Genomic DNA, 19375 nt, shown 5'->3' on the forward strand with positions numbered 1-19375 from the left:
GTGGCTCAATGGGTTAAAGCCTCTGCCTTCAGCTCAGGTCATGATCCCAGAGTCCTGGAATCGAGCCCCACATCGGAGTCTCTGCTCAGCCGTGAGCCTGCTTCCTCCTCTCTCTCTCTTCCTGCCTCTCTGCCTACTTGTGATCTCGGTCAAATAAATAAATTTTTAAAAAATTTAAAAAATAATAAAAATCACCTGTTCTTTAAAAAAAAATACATGAGTATTTTCTATTTCTCTCCCAATTCCCTCTTCTTAAACCTTGTATTCCCAGACCTAAAACAATGTCTGGCTCGTAGTTTGGATTCACTGCATGAATGAGCAGATGAACTAATACATCAGAAAGTGTTTGTTATTTTTTTTAAGATTTTATTTATTTATTTGGCAGAGAGATCACGAGTAGACAGAGAGGCAGGCACAGGGAGAAGGGGAAGCAGGCTCCTTACTGAGCGGAGAGCCCAATGCGGGGCTCTATTCCAGGACCCTGAGATCATGACCTGAGCTGAAGGCAGAGGCTTAACCCGCTGAGCCACCCAGGTGTCCCTGGCTTTTGTTTTTTTTTCCTTTAAGATTTTTTTTCAAGTCATCTCTACATCCAGTGTGGAGCTGGAATTCAGTCCCATTATCTCTGTCATCATTCTGAGTGATTTCAACATCTAAGTGAAACTGGAGATGAAGTTCACTGCTTTGGTATTAAGACAGTGAATTTGTGGGGTGCCTGGGTGGCTCCGTGGGTTAAAGCCTCTGCCTTCGGCTCGGGTCATGATCCCGGGATCCTGGGATCGAGGTTCCACACTGGGCTCTCTGCTCAGCAGGGAGCCTGCTTCCTCCTCTCTCTCTCTGCCTGCCTCTCTGCCTACTTGTGATCTCCGTCTGTCAAATAAATAAATAAAATCTTTTAAAAAAAGACAGTGAATTTGTAACAGAAATATCAGTAAATATATAAATGAAATACAGTCTTCTTGCCAACTGGTCCAAATCTCTACGGTAGCTTTGGCATCTGCATTTAAAACTCTGGCTCTCATTTCTTCATTGTCATCAAAGATGAAGATAGTTCCAGTGGCTAATGATAATGTGTCTTGTCAGACTGGATAGGACCCCAATGAGTCTGTAAAGTCACGGAATTTTGGTAAAATTTTCCTGCTTGTAGAGCAGGTAGAGGGAAAAAATGGCAGGGAAAAAGACAGTAGAGAAGTCAGAGAATCAAGTAATTTTATTTTATTTTTAAAGATTTTATTTATGGGGCACCTGGGTGGCTCAGTGGGTTAAAGCTTCTGTTTCGGCCCAGGTCATGATCCCAGGGTCCTGGGATCGAGTCCCGCATCGGGCTCTCTGCTCAGTGGGGAGCCTGCTTCCTCCTCTCTCTCCCCCTGCCTCTCTGCCTACTTGTGATCTCTGTCTGTCAAATAGATAAATACAATCTTAAAAAAAAAAAGATTTTATTTATTTATTTGACAGACAGAGATCAAAAGCAGGCAGAGAGGCAGGCAGAGAACGAGGAGGAAGCAGGCTCCCTGCTGAGCAAACAGCCTGATGTGGGGCTTGAGCCCAGGACCCTGAGATCATGACTTGAGCCAAAGGCAGAGGCTTTAACCCACTGAGCCACCCAGGCGCCCAGTCATTTTATTTTTTCCTTAAAGATTCCATCTATTCATTTGAGAGAGAACACAAGCAGGGGAGACCGGAAGAGGGAGAAGCAGGTTCCCCACTAAGCAGGGAGCCCCAGACAGGGCTCGATCCGAGGACCCTGGGATCATGACCTGTGCTGAAGGCAGTTGCTCAACTGACGGAGCCACCCAGGTGTCCCCGAATCAAGTCATTTTAGGAATCAAATCAAGGTATTTTCCAAAGTAAATTGTACCTAATTCATTTAAGAAAGACATTTTATACCCTGTAAGATTTCCAGAAATGTGGATTCCATAAGCTCCTCTCTGAGAGGTCCTAGTGATTGTTAGAAAGCTTCACATGTCTTACCAAGACCTTTTGCTATAATTCAAACCCAGTTTCCCATGAAGATAACTAAGAAGAATATAATAAAACTGTACTAATATAATCTTCATGTCCCCAGATAGTGATTAACTCTACCAGTGAGCCTTGTATTTTCCAAATCTTATCTCATTGGTGTAATATTATAGATAATTGTTATTACTCCCTTTGCCTTGCCCTACTTAAACTTCTGCACATTTCTCGAAAAATGCGGGGCTCCTCATGGAATACAACCTAGACAGGATGATTATTCCCAAATCTGGAAAGGTATTTGTTGTCTGTTACATGTCAGTCACTGCCGTAGGCACTGGAGAGACAGCAGAGGCCAGGAGAAAGCCTGGCTGTCATGGGGCTTGCATACTCCTAGGGCGAGGGATAAACATATAAGCCAGATAGTGTTAGAGTGTATAATTGCTCTGAAGAGGCTTCCACCGTGGAGACATGGAGAGGGAGCTGGGTGGAGAAAAGGGGTGGGGTACCATAGATATGATGGTCAGGATTTCTAAGTAGGTGAGACTTAAAGCGGTCTGAAGGACGACAAAGACGCAGCTTGGCTGGGGCAAAGGCATCCCAGGCTGAGGCACGTGCAAAGGTCCTGAGATTAGGATGAGAAACAGCTAATCATGCCACTGAAGGGTGGTGTGCTAGGGAGAGTCCCTCTGCAATGAGTCTGGCGGGGTAGGCCAGCAGGGGCTCTCTGAGCTGCATGGGCAGGCCACAGTAAGGAGTTTGGATTGTTTTCCAAGAGCTACTGGAACACAGGAATGGAATGCTATCGGGGCATTATAGGCAGTGACTGGAAATTAAGGAAATTCATCGAAGGGGACAAGAGTACAAATGGGGAGCCCAGCTCAGAAGTTCTCTGATGGCTGATGGTGCTTCCTGCTACTGTGGTAGAAGCGGGACGTGGGGGGAAGTATTCAGAGTCTGGCTGTTTTTGGATTTAGAAGCCCCAGCAGGGCTTGGGTGTGGGGGATGAAGGAGACCGAGAAATCAAAGACGATTCCTAGATTTTTGGTTTGCACAGCTGGGCTCCTGAGGTGGGAAGACTGGGGAGAACAGGATTGTTTACTTCAACACTGAAACCACCAGGAATGGTAACAAGGTAGTGAGGAAGCCAATGAACTTCTTCGCTGATGATGAGTGAGAGTATGCAAGTATGTCCATAGCATAAATGAATTCATTCAACAACTATTGAATGAACCTCTATTATGTGGCAGGCACTGTTCTAGGCTCTGGAAATGATATTGCTGGACAAATGCCACATTTCTGGGGGGTTGCGGTGTCCATGCCTAATCCTGCCCTCATTCCTGCCGCCCTACCGCCTCTAGTATGTTAACAGGCATGCAGTAGCCTAATCTCTACTTGCTAATTGATTGAACCAAATTATATTAAACAGATGCTTACAGTAAGTGTAAATACACTGAACCAATAGTCTAACACTACTTGTATCTCTGTATGTGATATCAAGTACAGCAGAAAGGGAAGAGTGATATCAAAAGCACTGAAGTAATATATAAATTTTTTAAGATCCTAATCTATAATTTCTTAAGAATCCCCAATAAACCAAAGTTATGGGTGGTCTGGCTGGTTCAGCTGGTAGAGCATGCAGCTCTTGACCTTGGGGTCCTAAGTTAGAGCCCCATGTGTGTGTGGGGATGTAGATTAAAGAAAACAAAACAAAACAAACAAAAAACACCCCAAAGTTTACATTGCTTAAAAGCAGTATAAAATACTTTGAGAGGGGCACCTGGGTGGCTCAGTGGGTTGAGCCTCTGCCTTCGGCTCAGGTCATGATCCCAGGGTACTGGGATTGAGCCCCACATCAGGCTTTCTGCTCAGCAGGGAGCCTGCTTCCCCCCTCTCTCTCTGCCTGCCTCTCTGCCTACTTGTGACCTCTGTCTGTCAAATAAATAAAAAAATTTAAAAAAATAAATAAAATACTTTGAGAAAATAAGAGGTCCAGCTGTCACATTTTCAACTTTAGACTTATAGCTGAGTCTAGAAATTTGACATTGATGCCGCAGGCTTATCATCACGATTATTTAAATTTAATTTCTACGCAAAAGTTGGAAGTAGCAGATCAAAAAAATGCTTGTTTATTTTTAAGCAGATTAAAAAATATTTTTTAGTAACCTCTGTACTCAGTGTGGAGCTTGAAATTATGGCTTCCCAGATCAAGTCACAGGCCTCCCCCCTCAAGTGAGCCAGTCAGGCATCCCCAGGTTTTATTTTTTTCATTCCAGTATAGTTAACATACAGTGTAATATGAGTTTCAGGCATACAATACAGGGATTCAACACTTCCATACATCACCCCGTGCTCATCACAAGTGTGCTCCTTAATCTCCCCTCCCCCTCCCTCTGGTAACCATCAGTTTTCTATGGTTAAGAGTCTGTTTCTTGCTTTGTCTCTCTCTCTTTTTTTTTTTTTGCTCATTTTTGTTTCTTTTATTTTTAAGATTCTATTTATTTATTTGACAGAGATCACAAGTAGGCAGAGAGGCAGGCAGAGAAAGGGAAGCAGGCTCCCTGCAGAGCAGAGAGCCCGATGCGGGGCTCGATCCCAGGACCCTGAGATCATGACCTGAGCCAAAGGCAGAGGCTTAACCCACTGAGCCACCCAGGCGCCCCTCATTTTTGTTTCTTAAACATCAGTGGAATCATATGGTATTTGTCTTTCTCTAATTTTGATTATTCTCCAGCTCCATTCATGTCATTGCAAATGGCAAAATTTCATTCTTTAAAAAAAAAGAGAGAGATTTTATTTATTTATTTCACACACAGAGAGAGAAGACAGCCAGAGAGGGAACACAAGCAGGGAGAGTGGGAGAGGGAGAAGCAGGCTTGCCGCCGAGCAGAGAGCCCGATTCGGGAAGGCCTTGATCCAGGACCATGGGATCATGACCTGAGCCACCCAGGGGCCCCAGATTTTATTCTTTTTTTATGGCTGAAGAATATTCCATTGTATTTATATGTTATACACACACACACACACACACACACACACGCCCGGCTCTTCTCTATCCATTCCTCAGTCAATGGACACTTGGCCCGCTTCCATATCTTGGCTACTGTAGATAATGCTTCTGTAAGCATAGGGGTGCACGTATCCCTTTGAATTAGTGTTTTTGTATTCTTTGGGTAAATGCCCAGTAGTGCAATTGCTGGGTCATAGGGAAGCTCTATTTCCAACTTTTTGAGGACCCCCTGTCCTGTTTTCCAGAGTGGCTGCACCAGCTTGCATTCCCACCAACAGTGGAGGAGGGGTCCCCTTTCTCTGCATCCTCGCCAACACCTGCTGTCTCCCGTGTTGTTTTTAGCCATTCTGACAGGTGTGAAGACATGCTTTCTGCTTAGAGCTTTACTCTTCTCATATCACCACTGCTATTTCAGCAGAAGCATGAAGAAGCGGTGGAAATGCTGGCAGTGGCCAAGCTCCCTCGGTGCGGCGGCCCCTCGAACTTTCCTTACCCAGCCCGGGACCAGCAGCACACCTTACTGTCATGGTCTGGAAGTTTCCGCAGAGAATGGGACTACGAACACACGCTGCCCTGCTTTTGGTCTCTGTGTGCGTGTAATGCGTCAGACATCCCAGGACAGCAGAATCCTCTTGGTTCCGAATGAAAAGACACATCCGTGGGACTCGGTTTCTAAGTTTACCTCAAAGTAAACTTCAAACCACGAAGTATTTTTCTCAAACAGCTGTTTCTCAAACAGCCGTGATAACTGGTGTCCAGGATTTCAGGCTGTCTGCAGTTCTGGACTTGTGATTTTTATGAAGGGCTAATTGTAATTTTGTTTTCCTACATCGGGCTAGTATTTTACTTAGAGATCAACAAGGCGGTCATGTAAATGAGGTGTGGTTAAGAGGCAAAATCATCCGAGCGGTCTATATTAAATGAAGTCACTGTCTAAACAGCAACAAAACGGCACGCAGCTTGTGAGACTCCATTAAGGAAAAGCTAGTATGTAAGAATACTGGCTAATACTCACAAGGGGCACATTTAAAAGTCTCTTCCTACTCCCCAAGCCCTGGCTTTGCTCAAATGAATTAAGAGCACTTTTGGGCATTCCTTTGAAATGGTGGGTTTACTTAAAGATTCACATTATTTGAGAAAGGCATATTCAGAAAATCTGCTAACTCCTACCAGGTCTCCAAGCGTCAGAATACCCAAATTATTGATACCAGAAAAATAATTTCTCTTAAAAGGAAGAGGCAGTGGCTTCCAAATGGACCAGATTTGGCCCCCTGGGGCTTCAGAAAGAGCCCAGGGTTATTATCACGGAAGGAGAGAAACAGAGAACTTTGCAAGAAATTACTCCAAATTTGCCCTGTCAGGTTTCTTTTGTAGAAAGCAGGAATAACTTCAAATATCTTGTGAATATTGCAAGGCCGGTAAGATCTTGCTCTACTAATGTGGAGTTTTTTGAGTTTACTCCTACGCAAGACACTCAAGACAGCAGGGCACTTGTGCCCTGTGAAGGCATCCGTCCCTCCTGGTTCATGCCTTCTGATGGGATACATTATTGGATATTTACAGAAGCAACATAGTCTTAAGGAACATCAAGGGTAGACTGTCATGTAATTGTTGGGCTTTGCTGTGCTTAAAACCCACCCCTTGGATTGTTGTTCTTTGGCTACCAGGACATGTTGCCTCACAAAAACCTCCATCATCGGGACAAGTAAGACCCAGCTACTTAGGAAACGGGTGACTGTGTGTGTGTGGATGACTCTTAAAAGTCTGTCAATATCACCTCTGAGATCATTTACCATTTGACAGCTATTTGTGACCTTTGCTTCCAGGGTGTTTATATAAAAAGAGCATGAGTATTTCCTATCAATCAAATTAATGAGGAGAGCAAATTTAGAAAGGAAACAGCTTCCTTCCGACAGTCTTGGGAGTTCACCTGTGTTGTAATGTGTTCCCACCACTGAGTATGGAAGGGAAGCCGCAGCCCACCCCTCAAGAAACCAATCCTCCAATAAAGGGAATGTGTAAATGCTTCTGGCTTATACCTTTAAAGGGAACAAGAGTTTGGTCTGCCACTTTTTTGTATTTACCTTTCTTTAGCTCTTATGGATTTGTCCTTGGTGAAAAGACAAGATTTTATTTGACAGAGAGAGAGAGAGAGAGAGAGTGAGAGAGAGCGCAAGTAGGCAGAGAGGCAGGCAGACACAGGGAGAAGCAGGCTCCCTGCTGAGCAGAGAGCCTGATGCGGGGCTCCATCCCAGGACCCTGAGACCATGACCTGAGCCGAAGGCAGAGGCTTAACCCACTGGGCCACCCAGGTGCCCTGAAAATCCCGAGATTTTAAGAAATCCCAGACATCAACCACTAAATTCTCAGCCTTGGCTTGAAATACAAGGACTTTTTTTTTTGGTCTGAAAAGGACAATAATTACACTTACAGACGGTATAATGAAAAAGCACCAATGCAGTTTATTTTAATGCTTCTACTTCACGAGAGTCACTTCTTAATGCTACAGCAGAAGTCAATTCACCAATACTTAATTTGGAAAGCACAATCAAGAAAGACTCCAATTCTTATTGGGACTACACAACTCAGCACAGTACTAGGCACCATGTATCTAGAACAAAAAACCGAAGTATGCATGATACAAGTAGATCTTGAACTCCAGGGGACCCATGAATATCTGAAAAGTGTATACAAAAAAAGCTGTGTAGTGTGTGCACACATTTTTCTGGGGAAAGGTCCCATGGCTTCACTCAGCTTCTCAAGGGGCCCCCACAGTACACTGGAGAATTCTAATCTCCTCCGTATTTCCAGTACCGGAAGCTGGGACCTCCGGGAGTCGACTTTCGCACATCGCAGAGTCCGTTTTCGCGGCAAGGGGGTGGGAAAGAAAACAAGTGAAAGTAGCTCACAAGGACTAGGCAGGGAACAACTCCAGAGTGTTATTTACCTTGTAAGTTTAGTAACATGTTCTGGGGTAGGGAGGAAACCGGGGATTAAGTGCTGACGGAAGCTGGAAGCAAGAAGACTCCTACGAGCTTTAGCTTGATCAAGTCCTCACAAACACTACACTTTAGTATGAATAAAGCAACAGCAAGAATTTAAAATGCAACGTAACGCAAGTCCAGTTCTCCAGTTTCAGCATATTAACAACTTGTTTTTATTTTGGAATTATCACAAACTTCAATCAGAATACTTTAAAAAATATTATTCTGCATGCGTTTAACAAATCTGACAAAGGACGAGTACCCAGCTGACTTGCATTATACTAGGAAGTTTTACCTGAACGGCCAATTAACACAGATTTAAGATCACCAAGTACAGGTAACAGTGAAAACTTCAATGCGTTATTCTGCTGGTTTCCTACCACTAGGCACACGTTCATGTAGCACTACTAGCAATGACCCCGGAGCGCGGGCTGAACGCGGATGGAGGAAGCTCCCTACAAAGCAAGTTGAAGGGATTAAATGTCTTCGACGTCGTCGTCGCTGCTGAGGACGAAGCTGCTGCCCGTGGACAGGGGCCCTTCATCTTTCGCATTCCCCACGCCCCTCACTGTCCCTCTCTCGTCAGAGTCGTCGAACAGCTTCTCGCTGGAATCGTCGTCGTCAAACAGCTTCCCGTTGGAATCGTCTTCTTCGAACATCTTCTCGTCCACCTCTTCATCTTCCTTTACCTCGACTCCTTCCTCGTCTTCTTTGTCGTCTGAGTCTTCAAACATCTTCTCATCAGCTTCTTCGAGCCCCTTTTCATCTGCGTAGTCTTCGTCCTCTTTTTCGTCTGACTCGTCATCGAACACCTTTTCGTACGTGTCTTCCCCTTCTTCCTTGTCATCGGACTCTTCGTCAAACTCTCTCTCGGAGACGTCCTCCTCGAACACTCTTTCGGAGCTGCTATCTCCAAATTCTGACTTGTCGGAGTCATTGTCGTCGAACTCCCGTTCAAGAAGGTTTTCGCCGAACTCCCTGTCGGAGCCCTCCTCCTCAAAATCCTTCTCCAGGCCGTTCTCTTCAAACTCTTTCTCGGAGCCCTCTTCGAACTGCTTTTCAGAGCAGTCATCTTCTTCGGATTCCCTTTCTGAGTCGTCTTCATCAGACTCCTTTTGGGGGCTCTCCTCCCCTTCGTACTCTTTGCTGGGGCCATCTTGGTCAGATTCCTTTTCAAGGCCATTCTCTTCATAATCATTTTTGAGCTTCTTCTTTTTGGATTCCTGTTCGGGGCCATTCTCTTTAGCTTCCGTTTTAGGACTACCCTCTTCAAACTCTTTCGCAGGACTGCCTTCTCCAGGCTCTCTCTCAGGGTAGTCGTCTTCACGCTCTCTCTTGGGGCAGCCTTCCTCGGACTCTGTCTTGACGCCACCTTCTTCAGGTTCTTTCTGGGGGCAGCCTTCTTCAGCCTCTTTCTCGGGGCCACTTTCTTTGGCATCTTTCTCAGAAGCATCGCCTTCTAATTCTCCTCCATCTTCAGTTTTTTCAAACTTCTTTTCATCGATAGGTTCTTCGAATGCCATTTCATTGGCGGCTTCTTGTGCATTCATTTTCGATGTACTTGGGTGCTCTGAAAAATGCCTTACTCTAGAAGGCCCTGCCCTTTCCGAAGCACAAACCGAATTTGAACGCCGAAGGCCTCTGTTGGCCTCGGGAGCATTGAGGAAAGCCTCCCATCCTCTCAGCCTCTCCTCCCTTTCCCTTGTGGTTTCTTCCACCTGTGGAGAAATGGGAATTGCCATTAAGGTAAGTTCTGGGCACAAAGAAGTAATCTCTCTACATCCTTTTTTTTTTTTTTTAAAGATTTTATTTATTTATTTGACAAAGAGAGATCACAAGTAGGCAGAGAGCCAGGCAGAGAGGGAAGCAGGCTCCCCACCAAGGAGAGAGCCCGATGTAGGGCTCGATCCCAGGACCCTAGGATCATGACCTGAGCCGAAGGCAGAGGCTTTAACCCACTGAGCCACCCAGGCACCCCTCTCTACATACTTCTGATACTGACACAAGTGTCCTGATTTCATAAGGCATCTCTTCTTAGGAAATCAGAGCATTTCCTTATCTTCAGTTTTCAAAACTTTACGTATCAGTCCACTAGAGTTGGTCTTAAGATCATTTAAAAAAAAATGCCCGGGTGTCTGGATGGCTCAAGTGGGTTAAACCCTCTGCCTTCAGGTCAGGTCATGATCTCAGGGTCCTGGGATCGAGCCCCGCATCAGGCCCCACATCGGGATCTCTGCTCAGCGGGGAGCCTGCTTCCCTTCCTCTCTCTCTGCCTGCCTCTCTGCCTACTAGTGATCTCTGTCTGTCAAATAAATAAATTAAAAAAAAAATGCCCAATACTGCAGTCCTGCAGAAATGTTTCACCAGTGAAAAAGTTAACATTGGAACTCTCTCCGTGCTTCACTTATAAGCTAAAAGACTGAAACATTTTTCTTTCTATGCTCTGAACACAAAGTATAATTCAGAAGTACTGTTACATTAAATAGATTGCACTGAACCCAAAATTTATTTTGAAGGACCACTAGATCAGTGTTTTTCAGTAATGATTCAATCTATGTGCCCTCGACAGTTGCAGAATTTACCTGGTAATCTGTAGTTCCATCCCACGCCTGGGCAGTGATTTGACGGCCCCCGAACCACCTTCCGTCAAGAGTCTGGATACAATAATCAGCTTCCTCTGGATCCCTGAAGGACACAGAGGCCACACCATCTGGGTGTCTCTAGAAAGGGAGGAAAAAGAAGGAATGAATGAGAAAATAAAACATACACATCTGACAAAACCGGTACGCAGGAGTGTTCTTTCTGATGATTTAAGCTTAAAGGTTTTATGTATGAAGCCATTCTTCCTTTGTACACCAGCCAGCAACTTCAAGCTAGCTGCTTCTTTTCTCTTCAAGATTTTATTTACTTATTTGAAAGAGAGAGAGAGAGAGGAAGAGCACATGAGCAGGGGGAGGGACGGAGGGAGAAGGAGACTCCCCGCTGAGTAGGGAGCCTGATGCAGAGCTTGATCCCAGGACCCGGCAACCATGACCCAAGCAGAAGGCAGTCACTTAACGGACTGAGCCACCCAGGCGCCCCAAAGCTAGCTGCTTCTTTAGCTTAATCTTGTTTAGCAAGAACCAAGCATGGCGACCTCGGAAATGCTTCTGCTGACAACACCGCCTAAAGAGAAGGAAGATGGTATAGTTGTTAATGAGTGTGAACTGTCCAGTCAAATAGCCCTGGGTTTAAATTCTGGCTCTGTGCCACTTAACAGCGGAATGACCTTGAGCAAGGAGCTCACTCAATCTCTAAAACTTCCAGCTTCCTGATCTGTAGAATGGGTATAATAGTATGCACCTACCTCAAACGATCGTGAGGATTAAAGGAGGGAACACACATAGTAGCTCATATGCAATCAATACATGGCGACTCTTTTCATTATTAGGTGTTGATCTTGGAAGTACAAAGAGTAGGAACGGGAACAGACAAATATCTTGCTTGATTGTTGTTCTTCAAACATGGAGGAGGAGAATAATTCACAAAGGTGGGGAAAGCTGGGCCAACAGGGAACCGCAAGGTCGCACACGTCTTTCTCGGACTTCCTTTCACCCGATCGTATACTCCAGAGTGATAGTAACGGGAAATCACCGAGACATACCGAGTCTACCAAGGCCCTGCCTTCCGATCCACGTTCATCTAATTATTGCTAACAGAGGACTACCACAAGATAGCAGACCTACCATACAAAAACATGAATCCAAAGTCGGGGACACACTGCCACCTGGGAAGAACTTATCAATTGGAAAGAACAATAGCTTAGGGATCATTTGTCTAAGCCACAAACTTACATCAAAGAGAAGGAGCTTCCTAATTTGTCCAAACTTTGAACACTCTACTCGAAGGTCTTCTCTGATTTCATTCAGCACCAATGGATCATCCTGCAAACATACACACGATTAAAACAGATCTGCCCCCTTCTTTAAATATAAACCCTGAGAAATCAAATTTCTTGCTTTGACAAACCAGCGTACAGAAAAAGGTTTTACTCAAAAGTAGTTACTCTTATCTGCGGGCTCCAAAATTTTAAAAAGTCAAAACCAAATGACGTCAGATCACCAAGGCTGCAGCCGCTGCTACAGGGGTGGCCCTGCTTCCAGCTGGAGGGAACGGCTAAGCATGGCTAAGCATGGGGGGCAGCGGCGGGACCGTGCTGGAGCAGAGGGGAGGGGAGCCGGAGGGAGGAGGGCTGGAAATCCCAAAGAACAGCAGCTGTAAGCGCGGGAAAAAGGTCCTCCGGCACATACAAAGTCAGACGCTGCCAATTCCTGTTCTGCACAGGCATCATGACTGTACTGACCAGAGAGCTCTCCGCTTTGGGTTTTGCATGGATTCCTATTTACAGAAACGCTGTAATGGGGAGACATCTATCCCTTGCATTGACTAAGTGTTCTAAGATAGTTCTTTGTGCTTCCAAGATTCTATTTTAACTCACAGGGTAAACCTCCCTTTTAAGGATTCCTGTTCATCTCATCTCCTACCACACTGCAACAGAACCACACAAATAAAGAGCTGCTAATAATAAGCACACAATACATTCCTGGGGCGCCTGGGGGGCTCAGTCCATTAAGCGTCCCTTTGGCTCAGGCTGTGATCTCAGGGTCCTGGGGTCAAGCCCCATGTTGGGCTCCCTGCTCAGCAGGGAGTCTGCTTCTCCCTCTCCCTCGGCACCCGCCCCCTCCCCAACTCCTGCTTGTGTGCTCGCTCGCTCTCAAATGAATAAAATCTTTTAAAAAATACATTCTTGGGGCCCCTGGGTGGCTCAGCAGGTTAAGCTTCTGCCTTCAGCTCAGGTCATGATCCCAGGGCCCTGGGATCCAGCCCCGCATTGGGCTCTCTGCTCAGCAGGGAGCCTGCTTCCTCCTCTCTCTCTCTGCCTACTTGTGATCTCTGTCAAATAAAAAAAAAATCTTAAAAAAAACTTTAAAAAAATTAAAAAATAAATAAAAAATAAAAAATACATTCTTAAGCTGTTGATTTCTTGCAACTGTGAGTCTATTAGGAGCATTCAAATGCTGTTGCTTCTGGTGGTCCTGGGTTTGGGTGGACTCTCTGACCCACAACAAAAGGACTTCAGATCACCTGGAGGAATTAGCCTGTCTCTCTGCAAGTCCCAGTGCATGAAAAGGGCTCACAAAACGTTACATTAGTGACCTGAATTGCAACTACACACACATATAAACAAAACATCCTACATATGAACTTCTACTGGAGTAGACTTATGCTTTTTAGGAAACATTTAACTTCATCTTGCTCATAGGTTTTTATTTTCCTCACCAACTAAAGAAGAACTGCAAAGAACAACAAAAAAAGTGCCTTTTCCCTCCTAAAGTTCTCTCAAAAAGCAAAAATAAAGAGCTGGCAGGCAGATACTGACATCAAATTTAAAATAAAAGAGAATCCTAGAAATCGGAGCCTTCTAAAAGTACAGCTGGATTGCCCCCACTTATAAAACCTCATTTTGGAGAAGATGCTGTTGAGAGGAATGGGAACCGGAGCATAAAAGGCATGTGGTGGCCTTGAGGGGTGTGTGTGTGCGTGTGGGGGGTCAGCTGCTATCAGACTGTGTGCTTTGCGAAGGCAGGAATTTGGTCTAAATGTTTCATCTGCCTCACAGAACCCAGCACAGGTGTTTCCACATGGTGAATAGTCAATAAAAAGCTTTTTTAGAGTTAGAAAAAACCACTCCAAATACCTTAACTTTATTCACCAAGGGAAATCAGTATTATAGTAAAAACATACAAAATACTATTTCAAAATATTTAACAAATTTAAGTGTGATTCCATTGTGTGTAGGGGGGGGCGCACCACTCACTCTATTTCTGTAGCAAAGTCTCAGCACCTTTTCTACAAGGATATCAGATTTTAGCCAAAATCTTCCTACACTTCCGTTTTCATTTATACCAGCTTGAAAAGCTAATACAGCGTCACTGCTGTGTAGTAGCCTGAAGCTTAACGATAATAATCCCCTCCTCTAGGAAAACTCTTTAACATAGCTAAGAATGGAAAATTTTTGAACATAACACTTGGCAAGCAACAGACTTGAGATGAAAATCAGACAGATGCATCGAAACGTTCTTGCTCAACACTCCTAATTTTTTTGGGGGGTGGTGGTGGTGGTCTGTTTTCCCAGAAGAAATAAACCATATTTCTCTTTCCTTTCCAATCTAAACTTAAACTGGCCATGACGGTGGCCACTAACCACATGTGGCCACTGAGCACTTAAAATGTGGCTAGTTCCCATTCAGGTGTGTTCCAAGTGTGACACGAACACCAGATTTTGAAGATTAGTACCAAAAGTTTAACAATGTAACTCGTTAGTATTTTTATATCACATGTTAAAATTAAAAATATTTTGGTTATATTGGGTTAAATAAAGTTCATTATTAAGAGCTATTTCCCCTATTTTGTGTTCTAGTTAAACTGCGGCTCCTGGAAAAATCTAAGCTACGCGTGTGGCTCACATTGGGTTTGTTGGCCAGTGCTGGTGTGGAGAATGAGAAACTCACATCTGCAACACACAGTTTTGGTTCATCCACTCCTAGTACTCAAACTGGCCAAGTATGCAGTTTTACTTACTTATTTTTTAAAGTTTATTGATTTTTTACAGTAATGTCTGTATCCCGCGTGGGGCTTGAACCCACAAACCCGAGATCAAGCATCATACACTCTCCTGCCCAAGACAGCCAGGCACCCCCAGGCATTCCTTTTTAAATAAGGCTTTGAATTAAATATTGAAAACCCTCTGAAGTTACCTTAAAAATATTAGCCTTTGCATTGTTCACCCTGATAACCAAAGAGTATTTTTAGGTATTTTGCTTCTCACGCTGGTCAACTGTTTGTGGGGTGAAAATACATTGCACCTGCCCCCTAAAATCTAGTTTCTTTCTGACACCCCGGGAACCCGACAAGTCTGTTTCTGCTTTCACATGGAATCTTTAGTCCAGTCAAACACTCCCCTCAGTAGCACATTTTCTGGCCTCACACCCGTACAAGTCCTACAGCGTCTACACCAGCGGTGTCCAACAGAACTTCCTGCGGTAACAAATACGAATCCGCATTATCGGATACAAAGGGCTGGCAGAACTGAGGAATTCCATTCAAGCTTTCTTTCATTTCGGTTACATTTAAATAACCACATGCGGCCGGAGTCTACCCCACTGGACAGTCACTACGCTGGAGAGATTTATACTGACGCACTTTGAAGTTCAGGTCCGCAGAGACCAGGAACAAAAACCAAGCACTTTCTCTTTCTCCCTCTGCCCTCCCCCTGGCTCGCGTGCACGCTCGCTCTCTCTTCTAAAGCAAATAAATCAACCTTTAAAAAAAAAAAACAAAACCCAAAACCACCCAACGCATGACAAATCCCTCTATCTGCCAGGCTCTCATGGAGCTGGCAGACCGCACAAGGGCAGGCAGACAGGCGGACAGGGACAGCACCCGAAATGATTTCCTTCATTTGCAAAGATGCTCAAGAGACAACGTGTTATCCAAGGAGTGAGGCAAAGGACTCTGCCTCGTAACAGGGCTCTTGTGCAATCATTCTTTCACTTTTTTTTCATATAAATATTGAGGGTCTGTAAAATACATGCGTATTGAGGGTCTACTGTATACCAGGCAGAATTCTAACCGCTGCGAATCCGACAGCAAACGAGGGGGCGGACCCCTGGCTCTCACGGAGCTCACATTCTAGCAGAGGAGAGCCGGTTATTTCGGGTAATGATAAACATTATGAACAGGTTTTCAAACTGGTATAAATGAAAATAGAAGTGGAAGAGGACTTAGGCTCAACAGGTAATTTAAAGGCTCTGTAACTCCAAGGTGAAGTTTACACGAAAAAACAGTTAAGAGCGTTTGAAAAAAGAACAAAGAGGTTACAAGCGTGAACCTTCTACCCTTAAAGCGATCCACTGCAGGAATTTGTTGGGGTCAAAATAAAGTGAAGGTGGCTTTCCGGAGGAAAGGATGCTCGTGAAGCTTGGGAAAACGAGGTCTGCACAATGTAATCGCCAGATTCAGGTTACGTGGTCAATGAGCAAGGCAGGGGGCAAAACACACATACCTAATTATGCAACAGACTTCTACTTACCGAGGCTCCAGATCATTCGCCTTAAGTTTGCAGTAACATTCACATTCGAGCATTGCAAGTACGGAACGCATGCATCAAGGAGGTTAAGTCATAGACGTTAACAGGTCATGTAATTTTGAAAAAGGCAGTTATTTACGCGGCAGATAAAATGAGACGGACTGTAAGAAATCCGGACCCGCAGCTAGCGGACCAGACACCCTGATCCAGTTACAAACTCCTCTCAAATCCCTGCCTAGCAGGGAGAATGTTTCAAAGACTGTTTCAAGAGTCTTCAGAATTCTGCCCAGGAGGGACATCCAATGTTACAAAGTGACCACATATATCTCTCCAGGGACCTCGAGATACGCAGACCCCATGGGTACACCGAGAACCCAGGGTACACCCTGAACCCTATCATATCACTACTGGCCGGGACAAGCTCTACAGACCACTAGGGGGTCCTCTCCGAAGGCGCTACAATGAAACTGGTGTTCTCACTGTTTCCATGCACAGAAGGACTAAGAGGGGGCTTCAGGTGCAACCAGATCATTTGTAAACCTGGAGTGGTACAGTACGAAATTGTTTTTTTCTCATGTGTTCTCTTTATGGTTACTTGTTGCCTTTCACTATCTCGAGTGTAGCTGGTGATCGTTACTTTCAGATTCCAGGCAGAGAATAAAGCCTTGTTTTTCCACAAATGCAGCCACGGGTCTGTGGGAAACACCGACCAGAGTAAGAGGCAGGAGGCAGCGCAAGGCGCCGCGGCGGCGGTCTAGGCCTTGTACACCTCCCGCGCCCCCGAGCACCTCGTTCTGCTGTTACGTTCACTTGCTGCTCTTAGTAAGAAGTTTACACGGACAGTAAGTATCATGAAGTCCTCCCGACAGCCACGAAAACACTATGTACAAGTCAGGTCTCGAAAAGCCACCATCACCATTTAAATATCGGGAGTCGCTATTTAAATGGTGAACCCGAGGTGTTTTTTTGTTGCTGTTGTTGTTTTTTGTTTTAAGGATCAGATTTATAGTCCCAAAGTGAAGTTCCCATTTGCAAGTGGGAAATGACCCCCCACCGAAACCAGCCTGTCCTTGGGGAAATGCACTCAACATCCGCAAGCAGTGCCCAGAAATCATTCAGTGATCATGTTTTTATAATGATTTCCTCAAGTCGCTGCCACATACAGCCAGAGTGTGGGCATTAAATGGTGTTCCCTGGGGAACTAGAAGGACACTCTGACGGACTCTTACTTCGCTCTATTTTCCTACCTTGCCAGCTATGTGGTTGTGTAGGATTGGGGCAGGAGCAACACGGGGGCGAGGCAAGCTTTGGGCTCCCTTGAAAGAAAGCACATCAACACTTCCATCAGCGGGAATATCACCTCCTACCTCAAAATCCATCGGATGGAACATATTTTTGATGATGACGACTCGCTCGTGGCGCATTCGGGATGGGCCAGCCCGTCTCTCAGGTCTCCAGTCCAACTGCCTGATGTGATAAAGCAGGAACAAGAAACTCAATTTTGTTTCATCCTTGTGGGAGAGGAGAAAAGGAGCTGCTACAATCCTCCTTTATCGAGTACTTAATGATACTAATTATTTGATTCCAAAATACCCGTATGTAGGTTAGTCCCAGTTCCCACTGGGAGACTTTTTGAAGTAGTACAGTGATGGGGGCGGCTCAAAGACGGACCCAGGGTCTGAAATCCCTGGAGTGGATCTTTTCTCGGAACTGCAGTCTGGTTACAAACATTCTAATAAGACTCTTACGGGAAAGTGCCAATTATTTAGTATTTCTGTTCTGTATGCACGACTACACTTTGAGGGCAAAAAGTAAGTTCAAAATTGTATTGGTTTTTAGGCATTTTATGATCACACTGAAGTATGTAAAACTACCCTGTTACGCAATCTTTAATTTTACTGGACAGGTGTTTATATAAAATTGGTAGGGATCTAGTCTAACTATCCCTGTAAAAACTACAGGCAATCACAACTCAACTCTTGTGTGATCGCTGTATCTTTGGTTTGAGCAGTGTTAGAAATGTTCTCAGAACCCACTCTGATAAAAGAAAGTACTTAATGCTTTAGCTCCCAGGGGAGCTGCTGTCAATCCACATCAAAAACGAACGAAGGGCTCTGCTACACAAGCCTAAACTATTCTGTTTGGTCTGATGTTCGACTTCTTCCAAAGAGATGGCCCTCTCATCTCACTGAAGCCCGTGTGGTATTAGGAGTAAATGCCCCAGAAAAGGGAAAAAAAACTTGCCATTGCCAGATCATTCTACAGTACAGATAACTGAAGGTTTCTGATGATCTAATGAAATTCTTTGAAAATAATATATACATACATCTGATGGAACAGAACTAGGTAGGGGGCTATACCAAAGACATACTCTAGGATATTTATATGAAATCTTTCAAAAAGGGAAAAACGACACAAACTTCTGTTGCAGAGACAGCTTTTTCTTGTAGTCCTTGCACTTCTTCTTCTTCTTTGAGGCATCGTATTCCCCCTTCAGCTGAAACTTGGCCACTTCAACATGTAATTTGTAGCCTCTAATTTCATCTTCATCCAAAAGTTTTAATGCGAGATCCACAGATTCCCTCTTTGTAAAGGTAAAATGAGAGAGTCAGGAATTTACATGCTGCAATGAAACTCTGGGAGGTTTTTTTGGACGAACGAGACTATACACACAATAAAGATTTCATCATAACTACCTCCTTTGAGATAAAGAACTCTAGTTTGCCTTATCAGGAAACCTGCACTCTAGACACAGCTGTCCTCAACCAGCTTTGTGAACCTGGCAAGTTTTTCAATTTCTTCGTAAAATGGGAAGAGAAATGCCTTCTTTGCAGGGTTCTTGACAAAATCAAATGGAAGAATGCACATGAAGGATAGGGACTGGCATACAGCAGGTGCTCAGTAAATTACATTATTACTGAATAGTTAGTACTGCCTCTTGGAGTCTCAATTTCTCAAGGAGGCAGATGGACTTGTGTGATTTCTAAGGTACATTCCAGTTTTAAAATTCTAAAGTATTCCTTCTTAAAAGACTAGATGACTCAAAGAACTGGGGATAGCACAGCCAGCCTTTCACTCCTTTGTTCACCTATTAAAATGTAGGTCTGTGCCACAATGTGAAGATGATTATCTGACGACTTGTATATTAAATACATTTGTGGATCCTGTCAGCCCTAGGAGAGTCAAAGATCTGAGGACCCGAGGAAAACAAAAAATAACTGAACTTAACTGCACAGTATGGATCTTAGAACAATTGTGTATCTTTAAAAGATTGTATTTAGAGAGACAGTGGATGGCCGT

The 19375-nt window shown here is 44.5% G+C and overlaps 1 protein-coding gene across 3 annotated transcripts in view; it reads right to left on the reverse strand.

Annotated features, from left to right (window-relative positions):
- Positions 1-7402: 7402 nt before the first annotated feature.
- HTATSF1 (HIV-1 Tat specific factor 1) overlaps positions 7403-19375 on the reverse strand; it is a 17670-nt gene continuing 5697 nt past the window's right edge. For 2 of the 3 annotated variants that reach the window (XM_059384596.1, XM_059384597.1), the window contains 5 exons: positions 18496-18659; positions 17443-17542; positions 11781-11870; positions 10530-10667; positions 7403-9665 (listed from right to left, as the gene is read on the reverse strand). In XM_059384596.1, coding sequence (XP_059240579.1) covers positions 8424-9665; positions 10530-10667; positions 11781-11870; positions 17443-17542; positions 18496-18659 — 1734 coding nt within the window. In that variant the 3' untranslated portion in view covers positions 7403-8423. The remainder of the gene's footprint in view (positions 9666-10529; positions 10668-11780; positions 11871-17442; positions 17543-18495; positions 18660-19375) is intronic. The other variant, XM_059384598.1, reaches the window with a different exon arrangement.

Source organism: Mustela nigripes, chromosome X (genome assembly GCF_022355385.1).
Source record: "Mustela nigripes isolate SB6536 chromosome X, MUSNIG.SB6536, whole genome shotgun sequence".
Classification (NCBI taxonomy): domain Eukaryota; kingdom Metazoa; phylum Chordata; class Mammalia; order Carnivora; family Mustelidae; genus Mustela; species Mustela nigripes.